This window comes from Carassius auratus, chromosome 29 (assembly GCF_003368295.1).
Source record: "Carassius auratus strain Wakin chromosome 29, ASM336829v1, whole genome shotgun sequence".
Lineage (NCBI taxonomy): Eukaryota > Metazoa > Chordata > Actinopteri > Cypriniformes > Cyprinidae > Carassius > Carassius auratus.
In genome coordinates this window covers 7,537,562-7,561,011 of record NC_039271.1, presented here as the reverse complement: position 1 = coordinate 7,561,011, position 23,450 = coordinate 7,537,562, and the positions used below count along the sequence as shown (strand labels likewise).

The 23,450-nt window shown below is 35.3% G+C and overlaps 1 protein-coding gene across 5 annotated transcripts in view; it reads left to right on the top strand.

The window, feature by feature from the left end:
* Positions 1-19,139, top strand: part of tfec (transcription factor EC) — a 41,145-nt gene extending 22,006 nt beyond the window's left edge. The window contains exons 1-8 of one of the 5 annotated variants that reach the window (XM_026209384.1): positions 5,433-5,741; positions 9,446-9,691; positions 10,035-10,136; positions 12,556-12,601; positions 14,096-14,152; positions 14,881-14,956; positions 15,734-15,881; positions 18,143-19,139. In XM_026209384.1, the coding sequence (XP_026065169.1) occupies positions 5,685-5,741; positions 9,446-9,691; positions 10,035-10,136; positions 12,556-12,601; positions 14,096-14,152; positions 14,881-14,956; positions 15,734-15,881; positions 18,143-18,595 (1,185 nt within the window). In that variant the 5' untranslated portion in view covers positions 5,433-5,684 and the 3' untranslated portion in view covers positions 18,596-19,139. Of the gene's footprint in view, positions 1-5,432; positions 5,742-6,765; positions 6,861-8,323; positions 8,600-9,445; positions 9,692-10,034; positions 10,137-12,555; positions 12,602-14,095; positions 14,153-14,880; positions 14,957-15,733; positions 15,882-18,142 lie in introns of those variants that run through there. The other 4 variants (XM_026209385.1, XM_026209383.1, XM_026209381.1 and 1 more) reach the window with 4 other exon arrangements.
* Positions 19,140-23,450: the final 4,311 nt, after the last annotated feature.

Here is a 23,450-nt window from a genome sequence, read left to right as displayed (position 1 = left end):
TAACAGAAAAGAGGTCTGAAATATGAAAAGTTCACCCTCTCTTTGATAACTGATAACTTTATAGGTTTTATGAATAAACCTTTGTTTCGAGTAGCTACGCTATGTTTAATGTGCATTTCATTTAATATAACAGAAACTGAGGACAATTTATTGATGTCTGAGTAGAAATAGAGCTAAAACGTTGAACAGAAACAAACTTACTGTGTGTGTGTGTGTGTGTGTGTATTATCAATAGATTTATGTGCCTCATTGTGATGACTGAAGGCTTTGACACTTTTCAAGACAGCCATGGCTGCTTTAAAGTGTCATGCACATTACAGCACAGACACACACTTGTGCCTCTGTGTATGTACACACATGCACATGGATGCTGTGTAGATTCTCTATAGTCACAATACACACACACACACACAAATGACACTGACTTGAAGAGAACATGGATACAAACTCTTCTTTGTCATCCTTCAAACCGCGTATTATTAGTTCGGGTAAGGTCAAAGTTGATCTAATTTTCTGCTTAGTCTTCATTAAACAGCTATTGCATTATTTCATTTTACACAATTAGATTTCAGCCGTAATGACTATATCTCAAGCTAAAGCTTTTGAACAGGGCTGTGCAAATTTAGCCCACAAATGCACTTTATATGCACTTGGAAGAAAAAAAAAAAGTTAAGTTTATAAAGCTAAATATATTTTACTCTGGACCACAAGCCATACGATCACTCACATTATAAACTCAAATTTCAGGATAATGCCAGCAAATGTGCGGATACGTGGAGTGACAACCTGTTAAATTTGATACAGCTTTTATCTTACACTCATAAATAAGAGTTTAGACACTTTATGCACATTCTTCCAATCGAATAAGACACCAGTCTGTGTTTAAAGGCCAGATTTAATCCCCTGTCTCAATCTTTCATGACATTTGAAGTAAAACGGATTGATTTTGTTCAGTTATTTTACAACAGACAGACCAGACAATGACACGAGAGCTTGAGTGCTCAAAATAAAACTGTCTGGTCTAATATTAAGGAGTCTCTGATGTTTTCAACCATGGTAAATCAGTATATAATAATATAGATAGCTGTGCTTATGATTACTATTCCTCATACTTAATGTTAGTGATATGAACAGAACCCTAAGCATAAGTATAAAACTTTGGCTTGTAACACGGTCCTCAGTGTCTGGTCTATAGTGGTGGATTAGAAAACATGTGAGGAAAAAAACCTGAAAACTACACAAATGTTCAAAGATTTGAGGTTGGTAAGATCTGATGTCGCTTATGCTCGCCAAGGCTGAATTTTAAAAACTGTAATATTGTGAAAAATGTATGCAATTTAAAATAAGTGTTTCTTATTTTAATATACTATAAAATGTTATTTATTCCTGTGGTAGAATTTCAGCATCATTACTCCAGTCTTCAGTGTCACATGATCCTTCAGAAATCATTATTCCCAATGTTGAAAACAGTTGTGCTGCTTCATATTTTTTATGTGGAAACTGTGATACACTTTTCAGGATACTTTGATTAATCTAAAGTTCGTAAGAACAGCATTTACTGTCACTTTTGCTCAATTGAATGTGTCCTTGATGAATAAATTATAAAATAGTATTACTTTACTTACTACTGACCCCACATTTTTGAACAGTATAGTGTACATTTATACGGTGTACGTTCATTAATACTTATATTGCTTTCTGTTTGCTATGTTTGTGTACATCAGAAACATTCTCAGGCTTTCTCTCACTGTAATAAATCTTGAAATTAACTTACGATGTGTCTAACACTACTGTCCACAGCCAAAAAGTAACAGTGCGGGCAAATCCATTTAGGTGATTCAACCCAGTGATTAGCCCAATCCCAGATAAAGACGGCCTTTCAAAACCACAGCTTACCCATAAGCCCTTGCCCCGAGAGTGCTGGGTCCTTTTTGTGAGCCGGGGCGAGTGGAGGGAAGTCATGTGATGCGGTTTGGTCATTTTGAGTTTTTAAGGGGATCAGTGCAAAGCGGGGGGCTGTGCTTGAAAATCATGGGCTACGGTTAGACGCGTCCGAAAAGTGGTTCGACCCCCAACTATTGAGGATACATTTCCTAATGAAAGCAATTTATTGATCGGATTCACTACATCTACTTTTCAGCGAGTAATTTGAAGCGGATTGCTTCAATAGATTAGATTAGAGTCGCTGTTTGTATTGGTTCTTCAATTAAATCTGCCTGTGCACAGGGGGGTGGGTCTGAACGGGACGGGGTAGAGTGAATTCCTCTCAGGTGTAATTGAAGTGAAGGAGTAATTGATTTAGATCGAAAATCGCATTAGACTTAATCACATCTGTTCTAAGGGAACAAAATTTCTATTCATCCCTCTCTTAAATGCACAAACCTATTAGCAGCCTATGAAGCTGTTTGTATAACATTGCCAACGAGTAATATTTGGATCATCCTCTGCCAAATGTTAGCCTACCAAGTATGCACGGTGCTTATAATAGAGTTTTATATTCAGAAGTGTGCCTGTAGACCATATAATGAATATTTGGACATGCAAGTTTTGATTAAAAATGTATGAATATCATTGCATTAACAAAATAACCAACCAACTTGCATTTATTTGAAGGAATATTAAAAGTGAATACTACCATGAGCACATCTAAAAAAAGAAAACGCATAAAATAAAACAAATCAAGTAAAATAAAATTTCTATTACCATAAAAAAAAACATTGCAAGTGTTTTCAATCTATGTATATATGTGTGTATATATATATATAGTACAGACCAAAAGTTTGGACACACCTCATTCAAAGAGTTTTCTTGATTTTCATGACTATGAAAATTGTAGATTCACACTGAAGGCATCAAAACTATGAATTAACACATGTGGAATTATATACATAACAAAAAAGTGTGAAACAACTGAAAATCTGTCATATTGTAGGTTCTTCAAAGTAGCCACCTTTTGCTTTGATTCCTGCTTTGCACGCTCTTGGCATTCTCTTGATGAGCTTCAAGAGGTAGTCACCTGAAATGGTCTTCCAACAGTCTTGAAGGAGTTCCCCGAGAGATGCTTAGCACTTGTTGGCCCTTTTGCCTTCTGTCTGCGGTCCAGCTCACCCCTAAACCATCTGGATTGGGTTCAGGTCCGGTGACTGTGGCGGGCCAGGTCATCTGGCGCAGCACCCCATCACTCTCCTTCTTGCTCAAATAGCCCTTGATGCCTTCAGTATGACTCTACAATTTTCATAGTCATGAAAATAAAGAAAACTCTTTGAATGAAAAGGTGTGTCCAAACTTTTGGTCTGTACTATATATATATAATTTATATTCCTGTGATGCAAAGCTGAATTTTCCGCATCATTACCGCAGTCACATGATCCTTTAGAAATCATTCTAATATGCTGATTTAATGCTCAAGAATCATTTCTTAGTATTATTTTGAAAAAAGTCTCTGCTTGATATTTTTGTGAAAACCACAATAATTTTTTTATGATTTATGGATTTTTTAATAACAAAATAACGAACCAAATAAAAATGTAAAAATTAAAAAAAAAAAAAAATTTAAGAGTGACTTTAGTGTTTACATTTTTGAGGTGACTGTATCCTCAAGGACAGAGAATTTTGGACATCATATTTATTTTTTGTTAATAAACTGGATCGCAGCACTGAGCTCAGGGAGGACAGTTTGGCACTCCTATCATACAGTTGTTATATTTAATTTATATATGAATCATTAAAGACTTCTGGTTATTATGCATTCCTTTTCTACTTGGATAAAACAGCTCTCAGATGTGTGAGCTGGACTTTGAAGTCTTGTCTCAGAAGCGGCCCAACTCTTACAGGAAGTAGCTCATGTTTTATACATACTGTATGTGGAACTAACAAAGGTGAGATTTCAAACCGGGCCCAGAGAAAAACATGGAAAAATGGCCAACCAGGACTTTCAGTAAAGAGTAAATATACAAACATATACAGATATACTAGCGCACACACATACGGGTTCAAAGGCTGTCCATTACTAGAAACTTTCCTCTGCATTTCCTTTAACACAGGAAACAAGGCAACAGAAGGATGCTGATATACACATCCTGTCTACTTTAGAGCTCTGCAATAACACCTTCCAAAGCATCTTCTTGAATATAAAGGCATCAGATCAAACCATCTACTGAATTTGAGATACTAGTTTTATAATGTACTTGATTTTTCTGATTAGTTTCGTATTTTTGAAGCACAAAAGCATGAGTAAAAAAAATGGCAACACCATATTGCTAAGTTGTGGCTTTATATTTCACAATGTTACTTGATATCTTCCAGTTAATACTTAATTTCTCAAAATTGCAACTTTATATTTTCCTATTGTGACTTTAAATCTCACCGTATGATTCAATTTCTCCAAATTTCAACCAGATTTCTCCCATTGCGATTTGAAATCTGATCAATTTCTTAGAATTGCAACGTCACAATTCTCACAAACTCACAATATGACTCCATATTTCACAAATGCAAATTTATACCAAAATCACAAATTAATTTCTTGTAATTATGACTTTATATTGCTTAAACGTGACTTCAAATCTCATAATACGATTCCATTTTTCAACATCGCAATTTATATCTCACAGCTACTACTTAATTTCTAATACGAATTAATTTCTCAAAATAGCAACCTTACTGTATATCTTCCAACTGCACCATTAAATGCCATAATATGACTCCATATCTCAGTCCATAACTACATATTTATATATCACAACTGTGGCTTAATTTCTCATAACTACACATTTAAATCTCACAATATGACTCGGTTTCTAATTGCTAATTTCTCCAAAACTGCAACTGTAACAATTTCCAATGATACATTTTATTGAAATAGTGTCACTTTATATCTCATAACTGTGACTTTTTATTTTATTTCACTTTGAAACTAAAACAGGCCTTCAAAAATTCCTTATCCGCCGTACCTTAAAACACTGACACTGCTAAAAAATGCATTCGACTTTGTGGTTTAAACCAGCAGTAATGCAGATTTGTGTTTGTACAGAGAACCACAAATATTACTGTAGTTAGTGGGGGAAAAAATCCACGGTGCAATAAAAAAAAAAAGTTGCCCTGGAAGACGAAATTGAATGAAAAACAGTCAAAACAATGTGCATTACCAAAGCTTTGCTCAGTAATTTTAACCCAAGAGGCTCAAGTTTACTTTGTTGGTGTGGTGAACGTGTGTGAATGTACATGCAAGCAAGCATGTCCGCACTTCATTTGATTCATTTTTATGCACATTGTCCGTGTGCTAAAGAGATAACCTCTCAGGGGAATGTGCTGAGTAAGGCTGTAAAGATGGTCAGACAGGAAACTCCAAGAACAAAATGCTCTCTACGAGTCTCTAGCACCTGAAAATCTGCCTCTGTCAGGCCTTTGGCTGACCACTAGAGCAGGAACGATCCCCGTACAGAGGAAGCTGGAGAGCTGAGAAAGCTGTTGTGTCATGCCTTCCTCTCCAGGCCAGTGTTTCTGCACACACAGCTCAGGAAAGCCACACACACCCGGCTTAGTTATCCTTCTGCTTTCCCAGCTGGGTTGCATTCACACTGGACTGAGTGACTCCTGCGCTTCTTGGGTTGTGGTTTTAGGGCAAGACTGCAGGCCGTTTGTGCATGTTGCTTACGTGACACCTGAAGGCCTTCTTTTGGACCATGAGCGGTTGCTGTGTGGTTAAAGTCATCTCTATCACTGAGATCCAACTGCTGCCGGTATGTACCTGCAAAAGAGAGAGAGAAATTGAGATCATAGCCGCATGAGAGTTTAAGTTCAAATACCGTTTGTGTGTCTTTGAGTGTAATGTTAATGAAAACATCATGTTTGTGCTTTAATGAACATTTTTGTGAGTTTGTGCTGAACTTGAATTACTCTGAATCTGTGAAATAGTTTTTTTTTAATTTTTTTTTTGGAGAGATTACTTCCTGTTGCTCAACTTGTAGAATACAGCATGGCAATCAAGGTCATGGACCTGATTCCCAGTGAATACACACACACACTAACTCTTTTTGTTGTTGATAAAAGTGTTTAATGCATAAATATAATTATGTACTATAGGCTTGTTTATGACTCTAGCAAAAATGTTAATTATTAATATGATTCAATATGATGCTAGAGCTATATTTCTCTTAATATTTTAATAATAAAGAAAATTAATCTAAAAACATAAATATATAAAATAAAAGAAAGTTGTATTTATATAAAATGAATGATAATTGGATTGATGGATTGCATTTTTTAGTGTGACTAGATTACTAAAATATGTTTATTGTTCCTTTAACATACAACAAAATAGCAAGAAAACATCATCAAATTATAAATTCACAATCTTAGACAATCTTTTTTAAGGAAAAGGAACCATATTAGATGTGAATGTGATTCTGCTCTTTTAGTGAATGTGTGTGTGTGTGCGCGCTTTACTTTCTCTTCCCCTCAGAAATGTTTGTGGTCTAACAGCATTGATGCTGAGGAGGAATATTCAGTATAGCACGTCTGATTTCTTCAGAAACAAAACAAAACAAAAAAAGCTCTCATTCACATCTGTCAGAGTAAAACCATGTACTATAAGTTTATATTGCATTGATTAAACTTCTCTTTCCAACTTACCATAATACCTGACCTTTTAGCCAAGAAAAGGTTTTGTCCATGATTGGTACAGCCGGTAAAATTCATTCCCCTCCCCAGTGTTTCAAAACGCAGATTTTTCTGAAGTGAAACCAGAACTTGACTAATCCTGAAACAAAATTAAGCAACACCGACACAAGCACATTAGATTATACTCGACATTCAAGACAGGTTTCCAAACAAGATGCACATTTACAGTCCAAATTAAGGTAAAACGTTTTTTTTTTTCATATATATACATATTCATATAAAATTGATTTGTAAAAAAACTTTTTTAAAATTTTAATATATATATTCATTTCTAACTAATCTGCAACTGTGAAGATATTGTTTGTTAGACTTAAGACGTTGTGTACTTCAATACTGTCATTGCTTTTTGTGCCTTGTTATATTAAATATAATATAAAATACAACCATTAATATAATATATTACCTATATATATATATATATATATATATATATATATATATATATATATATATATATATATATACACACACACACACACACACACACACACACACACACACACACACACACAGTTCTTTGAATGAATATATTCTGCATGCTGAATGTTTAGTAAATGAACTTTCTAGAGTGTCTGATATTGGTTTAAATATGGTGTCTAATGCATCTTCACACAGAGCTTTCATTGTCTACACTGCATTTGTGATAAAAAAAAAAAAAAAAATCACTTCAACTTCAATTACATTACAGGCTTTATGTAATTAGTTACTAGTCGTATATCCTGCGCTCACAACTGAAAGGGTAGATGTGAGTCAAGGACATGGCCCTCTAACACAAGCAGCAGTGGGCAGGATAACCCTTTCCCTTCCCCACTGCAGAGATGAGCCCTCAGACACACAATGGCTTCTTTCACCTTTGCCTGGGATAAGAGAGAAGTTACACTCTTAGGTCTTTTTTCAAGCCAAATCCAGTATGTGTAATGAAAAGAGCTTTGCAATGGCTGATAAACAGAGACAGACCTCCGCTGAACTGTTGAATACGCAGTCAGAAGGGCATAGAAGATCCGATTTGGTCCTTGGATTCATCCTTCAAGGGCTTAAATAACTATTTCGGTGCATATGGGATAATATTTTCCATTTAAGATTTCCACTGAAGGGCGATACAGTCTGCAATCCAACAAATGTTTTCTGATTCAACGAGCGTGAGTAATAAATGTCTCTTTTGTTCAAACAAACAGCCGTTTTGATCAAATTAAACAACTTTTGTTCACACAATTGAGTGTTTTTTGGTCCGCTGTCATTTTTGGATTTTTCCGAAAATACTCCAAGCGCCATAAAAGTAACTTAACAGTTGTGCTTTTGTGAGCGTAGACACATAATAATGACTACTAGAGGTCGCCTCCATCACCCAGAATGAATGATTCCCTCCTATATTTAGCTTTACGATATCTTATAGACTAAAATTAGAGGAGCGGCCGGGTTCACGATAGTTAGTTTTTGAGAACAGATACAAGACAATGTTGTCTAGTGAGTCTGATCCAGAGATGGGCCCCCGGGCCATTTGGAAACCGCACAGAACAAGCAGTATTTGTCTCGGACCCCCTGAAGCAGAAGTGGCAGAAGGGGGAAGTCTGGGATTGGCCGCTTCACGCAAACACGAACTGGGCGGTCCCAGCGAATGAGGGATATAGGCGAAAGATCTGGGCCCTGTGGTGATCAAACCTGTCAGATCCGTAATCTCTCTGCTTGAGGTGATTACTACGACCTGTGATAAAAAGGAAAGGCCTGGCCTTAGTGCTAATTAGGTCAGTGAGATCCTCCTGCTTGCTTATAAGACCGCACAGGAACAAGACGGGACAGTCACTCGGTTTCCTCTCTACAGCTTGGGATCCTAACCTTTCTGGACGTACAGGGATTGAGAATGCCACATTTAACTGACTGTAGTTTCTACAAGATGAGAGACGGAGCTCGAGTTTCCAGCGTAAGGACTTGCTAGGTTCTGCTTTAAATTGAGCAAGACGAGAGCCGATTGCGGCTTGGTTTAAGGGTAGTTCACTCAGAAATTAAAGTGCTGTCATTATTTAATCACCTTCATGTTATTTCCAAACCTGTAGGATTTTCGTTCTTGTGCAGGACACAAAAGAAGACATTTTGAAGATTTTCTGTTCATATAATGGAACTCAATGGGGTCCAAAGACAACATTGGTGCCCATTGACTTTCATTGCTTAGACAAAAAAAAAAAATCTTCTTTTGTGTTCCACAGTCCTACAGGACAACATTAGGGTGAGTAAACAATGATATTTGGGTCAACTGTACTGCGTATTGGTTTCATTTCATTTTATTTTTTGCCTGATGTTGGATTATACTGGTTAAAGGGATAATACAACCAAAAATAAAAGTTCTGGCATCATTTATTCACCTTAAGTTGACCTGTATGAGTTTCTGTGTAACAAACTTGCTACAGTCAATGGTTACCATCAACTGCTTGATTACCAAAACTCTTCAAAGCGTGTCCAGCAGCTGAAAGAAACTCATACAGGTTCGGAAACAACTTGAGAGAGAGTAAATGATGAAACAATTTTCATTTTTGGTGGTGAACCATTCCTTTAAGTCACTTTTAGGGGAATTTTAAGCAGGTGATTGGTGTAATGTGCTTAAAATGAGATGTTGGGCATGGTATATACTTTAAGAATATTTTCTTGCTGGTTTTGGTTGCACAGATGCCTAATATTGGTGGGAAAAAGTGATATGAAAGACACGCAAGTTTAAAGACAATTTATAGACCTACATTAGCTAAAAATGCAATATTGTCTCTTATTTTTGAAGGTTCAGAATCGCCTGGAGAACTCCAAGTACCACCTCCACCAGACTCAGGCCCAGCAGGTCAAGCAATACCTAACTTTGGGCAGCAAACTTGCTAGCCAGCCCCACTCGGTTGGCCATCCTCACTCGGGCCAGGCCCTGGGATCGGTGCCAGTCATGCGCAACGGACACATGCCACCCGTGAGCGACAGTAGCACTCCAGGAAGCCCCGTCACCCTGCTCACGCTGGCCAACAATCACGACAGTGAGGTGAGTACTTCCTGTGATCTCATCTACCTGTGTCACAGTCCGTGTGTGTGTTTACTCATCAATAACTTCAAACATTCAGCTCTGATCACGTTGACATCGAAAAGAGGGGTCACCTACTCTGATAAGAGGTGCTTCATCCTCACAGTCGTCTGTCTGAGATGATGAATCATCCGTTATTAGATTAGTGGCCCAGTTTTATTCACACGTCTCTCATTGATTCAATGACTGATGAGATGATAGTGAAAATGAAACTCAAAACAAGCAAACAAACATCCCAGAGTGACCAATTCAACCACTTTTGATGGAGGACAAAGAGTGCGCTATAATCACTGTTTTCTTTTAGTTTCCAATGGATGAAGTTATTGATGATCTTATTAGCCTTGAAACCGGGTTCAAAGATGGGGGTTTGGATTGTATGGAGCCAGGCCTCATAATGCAAAATAATGTAAGTATAAGCCAAGTTCATCTCTTCACTGTGCCGAACTGTTATTAATAACGACCTGTGTATAGGGGTGTAAAAAGTACAGTGGAAATTAGAATTAATTTCTGCTAATTAAAATGAGTCAACATTTTACTGAACTAAAAGTCAAAATATCATGGAAAATATATATGAATAGTGCAAAATAAATATTGTGAGTTATTAACTCACAGTAGAACATTATGTTATATAATCATTTACATATAATAATACTTGAATATTCAAATTAATTCTAGAAAATGAAATAAATAATGAATATTTTATCGCTATAATAATTTTAGTCATGACGACCACTGAAATATGTACTGTGTATGAAATCATAGTTATAAGTATAATTTTTTAATATTTGTAGAATATTGATAACTATTAAATAATTATCAATATCAAAAGTTATATTAAATACTATGTTATGTCATTATGTAATTTTAATATGTAAAAAAAAAACATTTATAGTGTTAGAAAAACTACAACTAAATAGCTTTTTAAAGCATCATGTTAACTCTTTAGTAAAGTGTAAATGTAATAAAATAAAAATGATAAAACCAATTATATTTAAGTACATAAAAGGCACACATCTGAATCCTAAAATATAAGCTAAGTTCGTTTATAATGAATTAAACACATTAATAACACCAGACTTTGGCATGCTTGTGAAAAGGGGTTTGTCTTTGCGTGAGGTCACACTGAATCCAGCTGAGAGTCAAAGGGGAACAGACTTAAATCTCAGACTTCAAACAGTGGAACAATACAGATTAGTCTGGTAATGATGTCGGCGTGCAGAGAGGTATGTCTTAGAAGAGCCCAACTATGTTAATGAGTGATTACTCCTCCAAAACAAGAGAAAATAACTGAATGCATGTTCTGCGGAGGAATTGCATTTCAGTTCGAGCCAATGAAAAGCCTTACGTAAGCATGTGGGCAAACAAGTGGCCCAAGTATGTGTGAGACCAGCATGAAATTGTTAAGGTCATGCTGACGTCTGTAGAAGGACAAAGCATCACTTGAGTCGTGATTACAGCAACACCTGAACTCACTGGAGAGGTATGTGATTCTGTTGAAAACAATATGATGGGAATGAATAAGGCGAGGAAGTAGAGAGAGAGAGAGAAGGAGCGAGCAATAGTTTTGTATCTGAGTAAGCAGTCAAGCATCGAATTGAGCTAATATCTTCTCTCCCAGTGGACTTGTTCAGAAATGATAGCATGCTTAAACGGATCAATTCGCTCTAATTAGTCATACAGCACGACGCATCAAGCTGTTTCCCCGTGTCAACATATCTGCTAACATGATGGGAATGGATTGAAGCGATTACGACGCCAACAGTCAAGGGGCTCGGCAATCTTTCATGTTGATAAGCGAGCTCTTTCCCCCCCACTGAGATAATGGAGAGCGTGAACGAGCGGAGGAAACACTATAACGCCTGCCGCCTTTGACTTTCTCTGACGCTCTGATCTCTTATTTAATCCTGTACACTTCGTTTTTTCATCCATAACACTGACAGAAATTGGCCTTTCACAACTCTGGCTTTTGTGGGATTGGTAGTCCGAAAAAAAAGAAGACATTTCAATTATATTCAATTCAGGCATATTATAGTTAACTAAAACTAATAATAATACTAATAATAAACTTTAACTTAATGTAAAACTTAAAATAAATTCATATAAACTATAATCTTATCTCAATAGTATCTCAATGATACTAAAATAACATTCATTATTTAGCCAAAATAAAATAAAAAAAATCCCCTTCTCCATGGCGCCCTCTTTTGTTTTTTTAAGCACTGCATCTGTTTGCTGATTTTCTCTGCTCTTTTAAAGCTCATACTGAATCTGCACAAAAATAGTATGGAAACATGGACATTGCTGGTAAATGTCACAACTACAAAGAAACAGCATTGAGTTAGATGCAACATTTTGAAGTCGAAAAAATGAAAGACAAACAAACTCCAATAATCTTTGTTTTATTTACAATTGTGAACAATATGTAATTACAGTGTGCACATATAAGCTCTGTATATATCCAGAATTTACACACCCTTCATTCATAAAATACTAAACATACTTGTTTTATATTTTACATTTGATTGTTTTCATTTGGAAAAATAAAGCACCTCCAGTTGAATTCAACACATTCTAATTCCTCAAAACTAGTGTAAAAAAAAAAAAAAAGTAGTCAAAATAAAGAGACTCTGTTTAACAGATAGTGTATGATGTTTTAGGCTTTTATTCTTAATATACAGAAAGTTAAAATCAGGCATGTAACATTAAACACCTAAAATATTACATGCGGCACAATAAAAGATTATATAGACGAAGAAGAACCCCACATGGGGAAAATTTAATGCCTTTGTGTAAATCTAGACTTACTTTGTCTCTTTCCTCTGAAGGTTTCCCTGAACAACATCATGCAGGAGGTGTACGGCGTTGAACAAGGTATGACTGCTTCTCACTGCCCACAATGCTCTCTGTTAAAATGGAAGTCATAGGTACGGAGCACAGAAGGGCACAGACGTCTTTCCCAGCAGGATCTGTGGTGTTAGCAAAGACATTTCAGAAAGAAACTTATTTTGTATTATCCTTTATATATATAATAGAATATTATGTACTTAAAAAAACTATTTAAAGTGCAGACTTACAGTCCCATAGTGCACCTTATAATCTATTTAAAATAAAATTGTTGGAAAAAGCAACCATAATCATAACAAAAATATTTGCAAAATGTCAATATCACCACAAAACTCTCGTGTGTATTTACATTTATGCATTTGGAATATTTTTACATTTTTAATATTATTATTTTTCAATTATATGTTATAATATGATAAATGTTTTCATAATAAATATAAAGAAATATAGCACTACTACTAAAACGTAATGTTTCTTTGTTACACTTTAGTCATGGTATAATTTGATGAAAAAAATCTAAGTCAGTATGAAAATATGATTACAAATATGCTGAATTCACTACATTAAAAAATGCCAAATGCATACATGTAAATATAAGTTAAATAAATAAAATTCAAGGGCATACTGTAAATAGATCTAGCAAAGCAAACCCAGACGGGTTCATTCCATATGTGTTATCCCATAAAGCCCTGGCATTGAAAGCCAAACACAAGGCTGTATGTTTCATGTTACTGTCCAGCTGTCTTATTTTAAGAGTCAGCACGCTCCGCACTTAGCTCACCATTGTGTTGCTCTCATTCTTCATTATCAATGCTTCAATGAGCAGAATATGGTAGCATGTATTCTTAGAATGATAGACATGGCACAATGCCTCCTTTATGGGCGCCTTTTTTCTTATGAATGTCATGCATCAAGTACAGCTAATTGATTCAGGAAATAGAAAGGATGCCTGGAGAACTCTTCACTCCGGCAGAAAAATAAGTGCATTACTGTCTTTTTCACATAAGCGTGCTACACGGCACTCTTGTTTGGTTATGCGCGGCTCAAATGACCTTATTAAATCAGCAGAAATGAATTGAAAAATCCAATCACTGCTCCCAGTTATATAATTTAGAAGAATGTGAATATGAATGCAGAAGCCTCCCTCCTCCTCACCCGGTCCGGGATGTCAGCAGTTAATCGCAAGGTCAGGAAGGATTAAAAGAAGATACACAGCTTTTCTACATTAAGACAGAGATCTGGTGTTGACGAGTCTGGGGTGAATGAAAACAGCTTATTCACACACAAAAAGAGGGCTTGTATTGATTGCTTGGCAGCATATGATGGGTTAACAGAGGTTAGTGTTGTTTTGTGAGTGTTAGGCAGGGGTCAGGAATCTTGAGGAAGTTGCTAAAACTGAGGACATTAATAATCTGGCAGCTTTCTAAAGACACATTTTGCGTCAGCATGGTGTTCACATTACCTTTGGATATACATTTATTTGTTTCTGCAATAACATTCCCATCTTTTCTTCTCTTACAGAACACGACACCAGAGTCATGGCTAAAGAAAGACAGAAAAAAAACAACCACAATCTAAGTAAGGGATCTTTACATTTAAAAAAATAAATGATGTTTTATTTGGAGGCCTTAAGCAGAGGTACTTAAAAATAGTTAAGGGAAAAGTTCACTCAAAAATGAAAATCCAGCATACATTTACTCATTCTCATGTCATTCCAAATCTCTATGAGTTTCTATCTTTTGTTGAACATAAAATAAGATATTATGAAGAATGTTGGCAACTGAAAAGTTGACGGTAGCCATCGACTTCCATAGTACTTCTTTCATACCATTTAAGTAAATGGCTACCGTCAACTGCTTGGTTACCAACATTCTACAAAATATCTACTTTTTTGGTTGATGTTGATAGAATTTTCATTTTTGGGGAGAACTGTCCCTTTAAGTACAAGGTTGATGCTTTTCCAAAATTCCCAAGAAACTATTGCTAACAGAACTAAACAAAGACTTTTATTTTATGATTTTATGTAATTTTTTATGGTGTGCTTAAATGGGGCTCAAAATGACTCCAAAATGAAGCAAAGTTGCACATCTCTGAATGCTTGGTTGCTCTGTGATACAATAAATAATCTATTAATATAATAATTTTTAACCACAATTAAGCCGTTCTCAACAAAATATGAGGGTTATATATTTATTTATTTATATTTAATAATACACCATTCATATTTTAATTTAACAAAGCATTAATATTGCTTAAAATATATATTAGGTTTGTGGTGTATGACATACTTTGTTCTCAATTGGCAGTTGAAAGACGACGGCGATACAACATCAACTACAGGATCAAGGAGCTCGGTACGCTGATACCGAAGTCAAATGACCCGTAAGTCAAAATCTTCTAGATTCACGCAATAAAAGTCGAGCTGAACTCTAAAAGTCTGAGAAAAGAACAAAAAAAAATCACTTCAGAGATAGACTCATGAATACAGGGCAAAATGACATTAAAGTAGAAAAAATGACAGCACAGTGCTCATTTCTCAAAGAAATACTTACAGAGCGACCAGACCCCCATCTGAATGATGAAAATGAGGTTCAAGGCAAAGTGTGGACCATTTGAACTAAAGTTTAAGCACAACTGAACCCAGAGATGAAGAACAGTGCAGACGGCGAGTCCATTGCCCCGGCTTAATTGAACTTTTTATGGAATTGAAATGGAAGGCTAGTGCTGTCACCTTGCCATTAACACAAGATAAAGGAGATTATTAGCTGCGATCAGGCCAACATCTTATTCCAAAGAAAGAGACAATTTCACCACACTTTCCTCCTTTTAAAAAGTAATGGTATCGGGAATGACTGCACTTTACTTCGGCTCCCGAACTCCAATTTTTTTTCCACCTCTTCTGACACCTATTTTTGCTCAGGGATTAATTTTACCGTACAAGGAGCCGTAGAATGGTCTTTCTGCAGACGTGCTTAACTATTCCATTAAAATTCCCATTCAAAGGCAAGGTAATGTCCGAGAATGAATAATTGGCCATGTAAATCACAGTTTCTTAGTCCTGGTGAAAAAAGGCGACCCTTGTGAGGCTTTTCTCAGTGTATGAAAGTTCTGCTGATGCAAAGGTGTTGAGAAAGGTTATCTTTTCCGTTTCTCTGGCAGTGACATGCGCTGGAACAAAGGGACAATCCTCAAGGCCTCGGTGGAATACATTAAGTGGCTGCAGAAAGAGCAGCAGCACGCCCGTGATCTCGAGAACCGACAGAAGAAACTAGAACAGGCCAACAGAAGACTCCTGCTACGAATCCAGGTAAAGAGACTAAAAAAGAACAAGAGAATCAGATGTAGACATGAGAGACTGCAAGAAAAAGATGGCTGTAGGAGTAAGCGACAAGGGAGAACACTAAAAAGAGGAATGAAGTGCTGAAAAAGTGGAACTACTACATTGAAGCTATTTAAGACTACAATATCTTTATAAACTATCAGATTAAATTTGAATTCTACAAATGGAGCATTTATCTGAAACAAGAAAATCTTAATTGGGCTGACAGAATTGAATTATAATTATTAATATATTAATATATTATTATTAATATATATATATATATATATATATATATATATATATATATATATATATATAAATATATATATATATATATATATATGAAACTGAGTCAAAAATAGTTAAAGAAACAGCAGCATTTAACTAAATATTTCCCTGCAAAAAAAAAGAAATGAAAAAAAAGACAAAAATGAATTGGCAACCAGCAAATATTTAAATTTTTGTAAACTAAAATTTGTTTCCATTTTAATTAGAGTACAATTTAGTAAAATGCATCAGAATGAAGAAGAAATGTTGGCCAATTTAAGAAAAAAAAAAAAATGTGTATATATATAAACCCTTGTGATGGTTGCAGCTTAAGGTCAGAAGTTCAGATATTATAAATGCATAAAATATATAAAACACCTGGTTTTCTTTTTTCTTTTTAAAGATATGCAAAGGGAAGTGACATGATATGTTATTTTTTTACCAACTAAAATTAGATGCCATTTTAGTCCAGGTAAAACGGACTAAAACGAATCAGTTAAAAAAATGAATGGGTGAGTTGTTTATTTGATCAGTGAATAAATTAATCACACTTATCATGCAAACTAAGTGATTCTTTATAATGCATTGGGCTTCCCACCATTAAATAAGAACATTTAGGAGGCCATGTTTAATTATTGCCTAACCTTGCTCTGCATAATACTTGGACACTCAAACATACTTTATAACTGTAAATAGTGGTTTTAACTGGTCACTTGATCACCTTCAAAACAAAGGTACAAAAACAGCTCCTACTGATCTTTGTAACCGCCTTTCCACCCCGCTTTGAAACTTAATAAATGAATAAATAGCAGCTACAGCTTCGTCAGGAGCGGAATGGGCCTGGAATTAGATTATGAGAGCTAATAACTTTGAAGAGCTGGGCTCCCCGTCTGAATTCATGCATTACATTTTCACGGTATTGACATATTCACAGACTGAGTGCGAGTCTTCTTCACACATGTGAAGACATCGCAATTAGCCCTCAGAGTAATCACCCCGAGGCTCCCTATCTAAAAGCTAATGCTAATAATGCCTCAGTTGAGTGTCTGAAGATACCCATGTTAAGAGGCAATGCAATAGCTCATTTAAACTGTCTGTGCTACAGATAATGTATGGGAGTAATGAAAAGAGGAAAATATGAGGCCATAGCTGTTAGTGTAGACACCTGCAAAAGTGTCTAAATGTTAACAATGTTATTTTCATCAACTAATCTTAGTTGCCGTTTAAATCAGAGTAAAAAGCACGTAAAGGAATACCTTTTTGGCCAATTTAAGATTATTTTTAACAAAGAAATATGATGGTTCATCATAAGGCCAAAATGTCAGATATTTCTAAACGTATAAACGGTGTAAAATATTTGGATTAATTTGGCTTTTCTAATATGCAAATGTTTTTTTTCAACTTATATTATTTGGCATTTAAATTAGTGTAAAATACACTAAGATTAATACATTTTGGCCAATTTAAGAATATTTTCACCCAAAATTTGACTGTTGCAGCTTAAGCCCAAAAGATATTAGATATTATAAATGTATAAAATATGTAAAAAAAATAAAATAAAAAACCGCACACAAAAAAAATATCACGAGCTAAAATCAGATGCCAAACTGACTATGAGTGTCAGTCAATAAATATGATGTTGAAATGTTGAGCATTCTAGAATACTTTTGCCAAAAACTGTCGCAATGGTGGCAACTTAAGCCCAAAGGTCTGGGTACGTTAATAATTGTGCTTCACACACTGTTTAGCTGCCCTGTTTTCATGGGAAGCCCTGCTGGGTGGACTTTAGCTTTAGAATATAGCATTGCGATGCATGAGTTTAGGAATTTGAATGCATCCCTTCATGTGTTTATGGCACATGATCTCCCAATTGGGGCTGATGAAGGCCTCCAGCAAAAGAGACCAAATCAGGGTGTTCTCTATTAGTTTATGGCCAGTTCATCTTTAACCCACCTGCCTGTGTGTGTTATCATTGGCAGGAATTGGAAATCCAGGCTCGCGCTCATGGTTTGCCCAGTATGGCTGCTTCTATGGGAGCTGTTGAACTTTCATCACACCTTCTAAAGCAACAACAGCAGCATCAGATGGTCACACCGGCCCCTCAGAGCACTCAGGCCCCGCCACAGCCAGGCCAGCCGCTCGTCTATCCTCAGGAGGACATGAGCAACCCAGAATACACCCAGCGGGCACCCTTACCGGCAGCCATGGTTGAACAGACTGACGGCTCCAACACATACTCCGATCCTCTCTCCCACTTCACTGACTTCTTCTGCAGCACCTTGAAAGAAGAGCACCGGCTGGACGAGATCTTGATGGATGACCCTCTCTCGCCCTTTGGGACCGACCCGCTCCTCTCTGCCGGATCGCCCGCGGCGTCCAAAGAGAGCAGCCGCAGGAGCAGCTTCAGCTCAGAGGAAGCAGACGATCTCTGACCGTTCGGAGGCTGACCTGTAACACTGTGTAACTGACCTCCCATTTCCATTGGATTACAGAGATCTTACTCCGATGTTGAGTCAGACACAACAAAAAAGGGAGATTGACTCATTGATCTACTGACATTAAACTACTGTGTGAAGAATGGACTGTCTATACAGCAATAACACTGGTTACGTATGATCACTGGATCACCAAATGTATATTTCTGAAACTTAATGGCATTGTTGAGATGGACCAGTTTAGAGATCAGAGACATCTTTTTGTGCCTTATCCAAAGCAGGCTAACTTTATTGCCACTGAGACCAGAAGCAATGCAGACGTTATTAGGCTAGAAGCAAAAAAAAGCAAAAAAAAAAAAAAGAACCATAACGCATCTTTCTATATTTCTTACATAATGTATTTTTCCAGAAACATACTGTTCATGTATTTATGTTTTAATCCCTGTATTTCTTAAACGTTTTCTTAATCTAACTTGTTACTTTTTATATATAACTCTAGGGGTGTGGGAAAACACAATAAACCCCTTTTTGATAAACTGAATACATTGTGTCTCATTTAATTCATATCCAAAGTTTCACGTCCTTTTTTAAAGTCCTAACTTTAAAAAGCCTACTGTATTATATTTGATGTGCAAATCTCTAAAGCCTCAAAATGATCAATAATCAACTTTGCTTAAAAAAAATGCCTTAATATAATTCTAAAAAATATGTTTATGAAGTAAACAATTTTAATATTGTTAGTAATATTTCAAGATGAACACTGAAACAACTCAGGTTTACTTGATTAGCCATACATCATTTTTAGAAAAATCATGTTAAAGTTTCAGAATTAAGTATGATGACTTTTTATTTGTCTATCAATCATTATATTGCACTGAATTATATGTCACGCACCCACAATAAAAACTACAGAGCTTTGATCATAAAACTAAGCATTTAAATGTCAAATTGCACCAAATTGCACATTTTACTCAGTTTGGTTGTATTCCGAGTATGAGCTCCATATCATACTATATGAGCCATTATTATATTCCCGATTAAAATTCCTGACTTGAAATGAAAAATGATTTAGTTTACTCACCCTAATGTAGTTCCAAATCCCTAAGAATATCTTTCCTCTGAAACACACACACACACACACAGAGAGAGACATTTTGAAGTATGTTGGTAACTAAACTCTTATGCTCATCAAAAAACAAACATACACACACTTATTTCTTAACATGTTTACATTAAGATATTTTTTGACCCCAGATTGTGGAACCCTAATCAGTGATGATTATGATAGTCTAGATTACTGTCCACGCGGGGACTCAGAGTTTGAATGACGTGTTGATTGACCACTGATGTGGATGACCCTCAAACAACCTCTAATTCTTCTGATCAACTACTAGCACAAAACCCATCCACAGCAGAAGTTTACCAAAGAACAGTCATGATCAAAATCACATGATCAAATGTGAGTTGAGTTCGACTGCATAAACAAACACTCACGATCAGAAATAGTTAGCAACAACATGTAACCCAGGAGTCTCTTATGAGTCAAGTTGATTTAAAGTTTTATTTTGGACTTGCCCAGAACAGGCAGCCTTCTAAAGAAGCATTTCATTAGCAGATATTATTTAACCAGAATCGAAAATGAAATAACACATTAATAATACAACAAACACTAGCATGCTGGAAAAACACATGTCAATGCATTCCGGCAGATAGCCCGTGTTCATCAAAGCCAGGCTAAATTAATGTTTGAGAATGTTATTAGCTTATATGTTTCTCTGTAATGAAAATCGAAAAAGCTTTGACTTGCATCTCCGCTGCAGACAGAAAATAAAATTGAACTGCCACATCATTATCAAGCTCTGATACTCCAACTACAAAGTGCTGAGTGATGTTTACGCTTAATTACCCAAAGTAAATATGGATTTTCATTCAATTACAAACATGGACGAGGCCTCGTAGAAACCATTTCCATAAGCGCAATTCCCTATTTTCTTTTTCCCAGCCATTTCCTAACCATCTTCCCTCCGCAAATATAGTTCTTTGATTTATTTCAATATGGATAAAGAATTGAAAAAGGGAACAATTATATTATGCTCAATGCAAAAAAGCAATAATACTATGCTAGAGCGGTCCGCAAGATTAGAAATCTAACATTTTTGTAGCCAGATGAGAAAAACATTTGGTTAGGGTTTACTTTGAAACAATTTCCACTTAGAAATTGTTATTAAATTTTATCAAATAATTACATTGAAACCACAAGTAATACATGGAATAGTATTTTACACATTTTCTGAAGACAATCTGTGTGAAACTTGCATATGCAAAACTCACCTCCATAATGCTATGGGCTACCGTGTTTTTATTTATTTATTTATTTATTTTTATCGCTATATTGTTTCTTACTGGTCCAGATCAAAAGAGTCCGCCTTCAGTTCTCTGATATTCAGGTCTCTAGTTACATCTCTAGTTCATCCCTCAACTCTTTTTTTCACTAGTTGAATGGTCTCAGTTGCACACTACAAAAATTATTAAATAATTAGGGTTGGGGGTTTGTTCAGAACTCACCACTAATAATTAGAGATATTGTTTTTGTTTTAAATACATGCAAACAGACTTTATACTATAATATAAAAAACTAATATCATGCATATTAAAAATGCCTATTACACACACACACAGAGAGCAATGTTTTATGCAGCAGAAACTTTACAACACTAAATCGTCTATTTTAAATCTTCAGCCATTGGTCAATATATTTGATTTTTTTTTTTTTTAGAAAAACTGCAACTGACATGGGACATCAACGTAGAATCCCAGAAAAGTTGTTACTGTACCTGTTCTGAGCTGAATTTGTTTCTGCTGTCCTGTGTGTCACCAGCAGATGGTGGTAATAGACTGGGATGCTGGTGTGCCACTGGAGGACAGTATGACAAAACACCCTCTGGACTGTGACTGTCAGCTTTGGGTGTTTATGAATCTTGGAAACAAAAGAAAATGGGAGATACTAGAGGGGATATATATATATATATATATATATATATATATGTATATATATATATATATATATATATATATATATATACACACATACACACGCGCACACACACACACACACACACACATATATATATATATATATATATATATACTTCAAATAAAACAAATATTAACTGATTTGTTTTACAATAAACAACTTATTTTATATCAACTAGTTGCCAAGACATTTCTAACTTTCAACTTGAAATAAAATGAATAAAAATAACAAATTCAAAACATTGAGAAAAAACTATAAACTTTCCTGAAATAACATTGTAATAAATTAAAAAAGGTGGTAACTAAATCTGCTGAGATGCAACTTAAAATAACATTTAACATTTAAACGAACATTTTCAAAAACATTGACAGGCCATGTATTATACTTGTCAGGTATGTCTTAGAAAAATTTTGTATAAAGGGAATTCATTAGAATAGAATAATCAAATATTATTTGAATCAAACAATTAACAAGTACAAAGTATGACGTTAGCAGGACTGCAAGGCTTGTACTGATATGAGGTGATCGTAACGTCCCCAGGTGAACCCCTCTGCCCCAACTGTCTGACCAGACTCTGCCACATCACTACACAACCTTCCCATAATCCTCTGGGGCCGAGCCTCCATTTTGTGTTTATAAGACTACACCCAGCAGTATTTCACAAACTCCCACATCACTGGCCAGAGAGCGCCGAATTAACAATGAAGCACAAAAAGAGATGAAAAGCCTCCAGCTGGGGCAGCGCTATAAAACCCCTGAATGGGATTTCCAGAGATCGAATGAATTGAACCAGATGCCAAAACATAACTTCAAACAAATTGACTTCCAATTATGTAGACGCACACTTCCAGATGTGCCGCAGATGCAGACGGGGCGAGCAAAGGTATCTCAGGCTGTATTCCACAATAAAGATGGAATGGAGGGGTACGGTGGAGTGTGTTTTAAATCACTGGGATCAGGGCAGGATGTTGAGACGAGAGTGTGTCATTAGGACAAAGTGAACTGACAGAGTTCCAGACAGCCATTAATGGACAAGATCATTTACAGACATAGAGAGAGAGAGAGAGAGAGAGAGAGAGAGAGAGAGAGAGAGGGGATGAAATGAAATCACAGGGAATCTTTTCTGATGCATATACATGAGTGCATATTAATTCATAGGTTTACTTCTATTTACTAGCACATGTGTGACATAAATGCACTGAAACTCTAAATTATACACGAATTCCTTTTGTAAATTTACCATGATGAATCGGTGCTGAAACCACCATAAATAGCAACATTCAACCTATGGTTACCTGGAAAGCAGGGAAGTAACAAACCAAAACATTATAAACATTAAATGTGTATACACACTTGTACATGTGTTTTATACACTGTATGTACTTTCATAGTAATATGTGAAAAAGGGAATATAATAGATACACACACATATATATATATATATGTATATATGTATGTATATATATATATATATATATATATATATATATATATATATATATATATATATATATATATATATATATATATGTATGTATATATATATATATATATATATATATATATATATATATGTATGTATATATATATATATATATATATATATATGTATATATATATATATATATATATATATATATATATATATATATATATATATATGTAGATATATATAGATATAAAGAGAAAGATTTTATGTCATTGTAATTATCATCATGAAATACACTAATTACTATTTAATTATGATTTTAATTATTTAATTATGATTTATATACACACTTTATATATAAAAAGTTGTATGTGAAATAACATTGACAA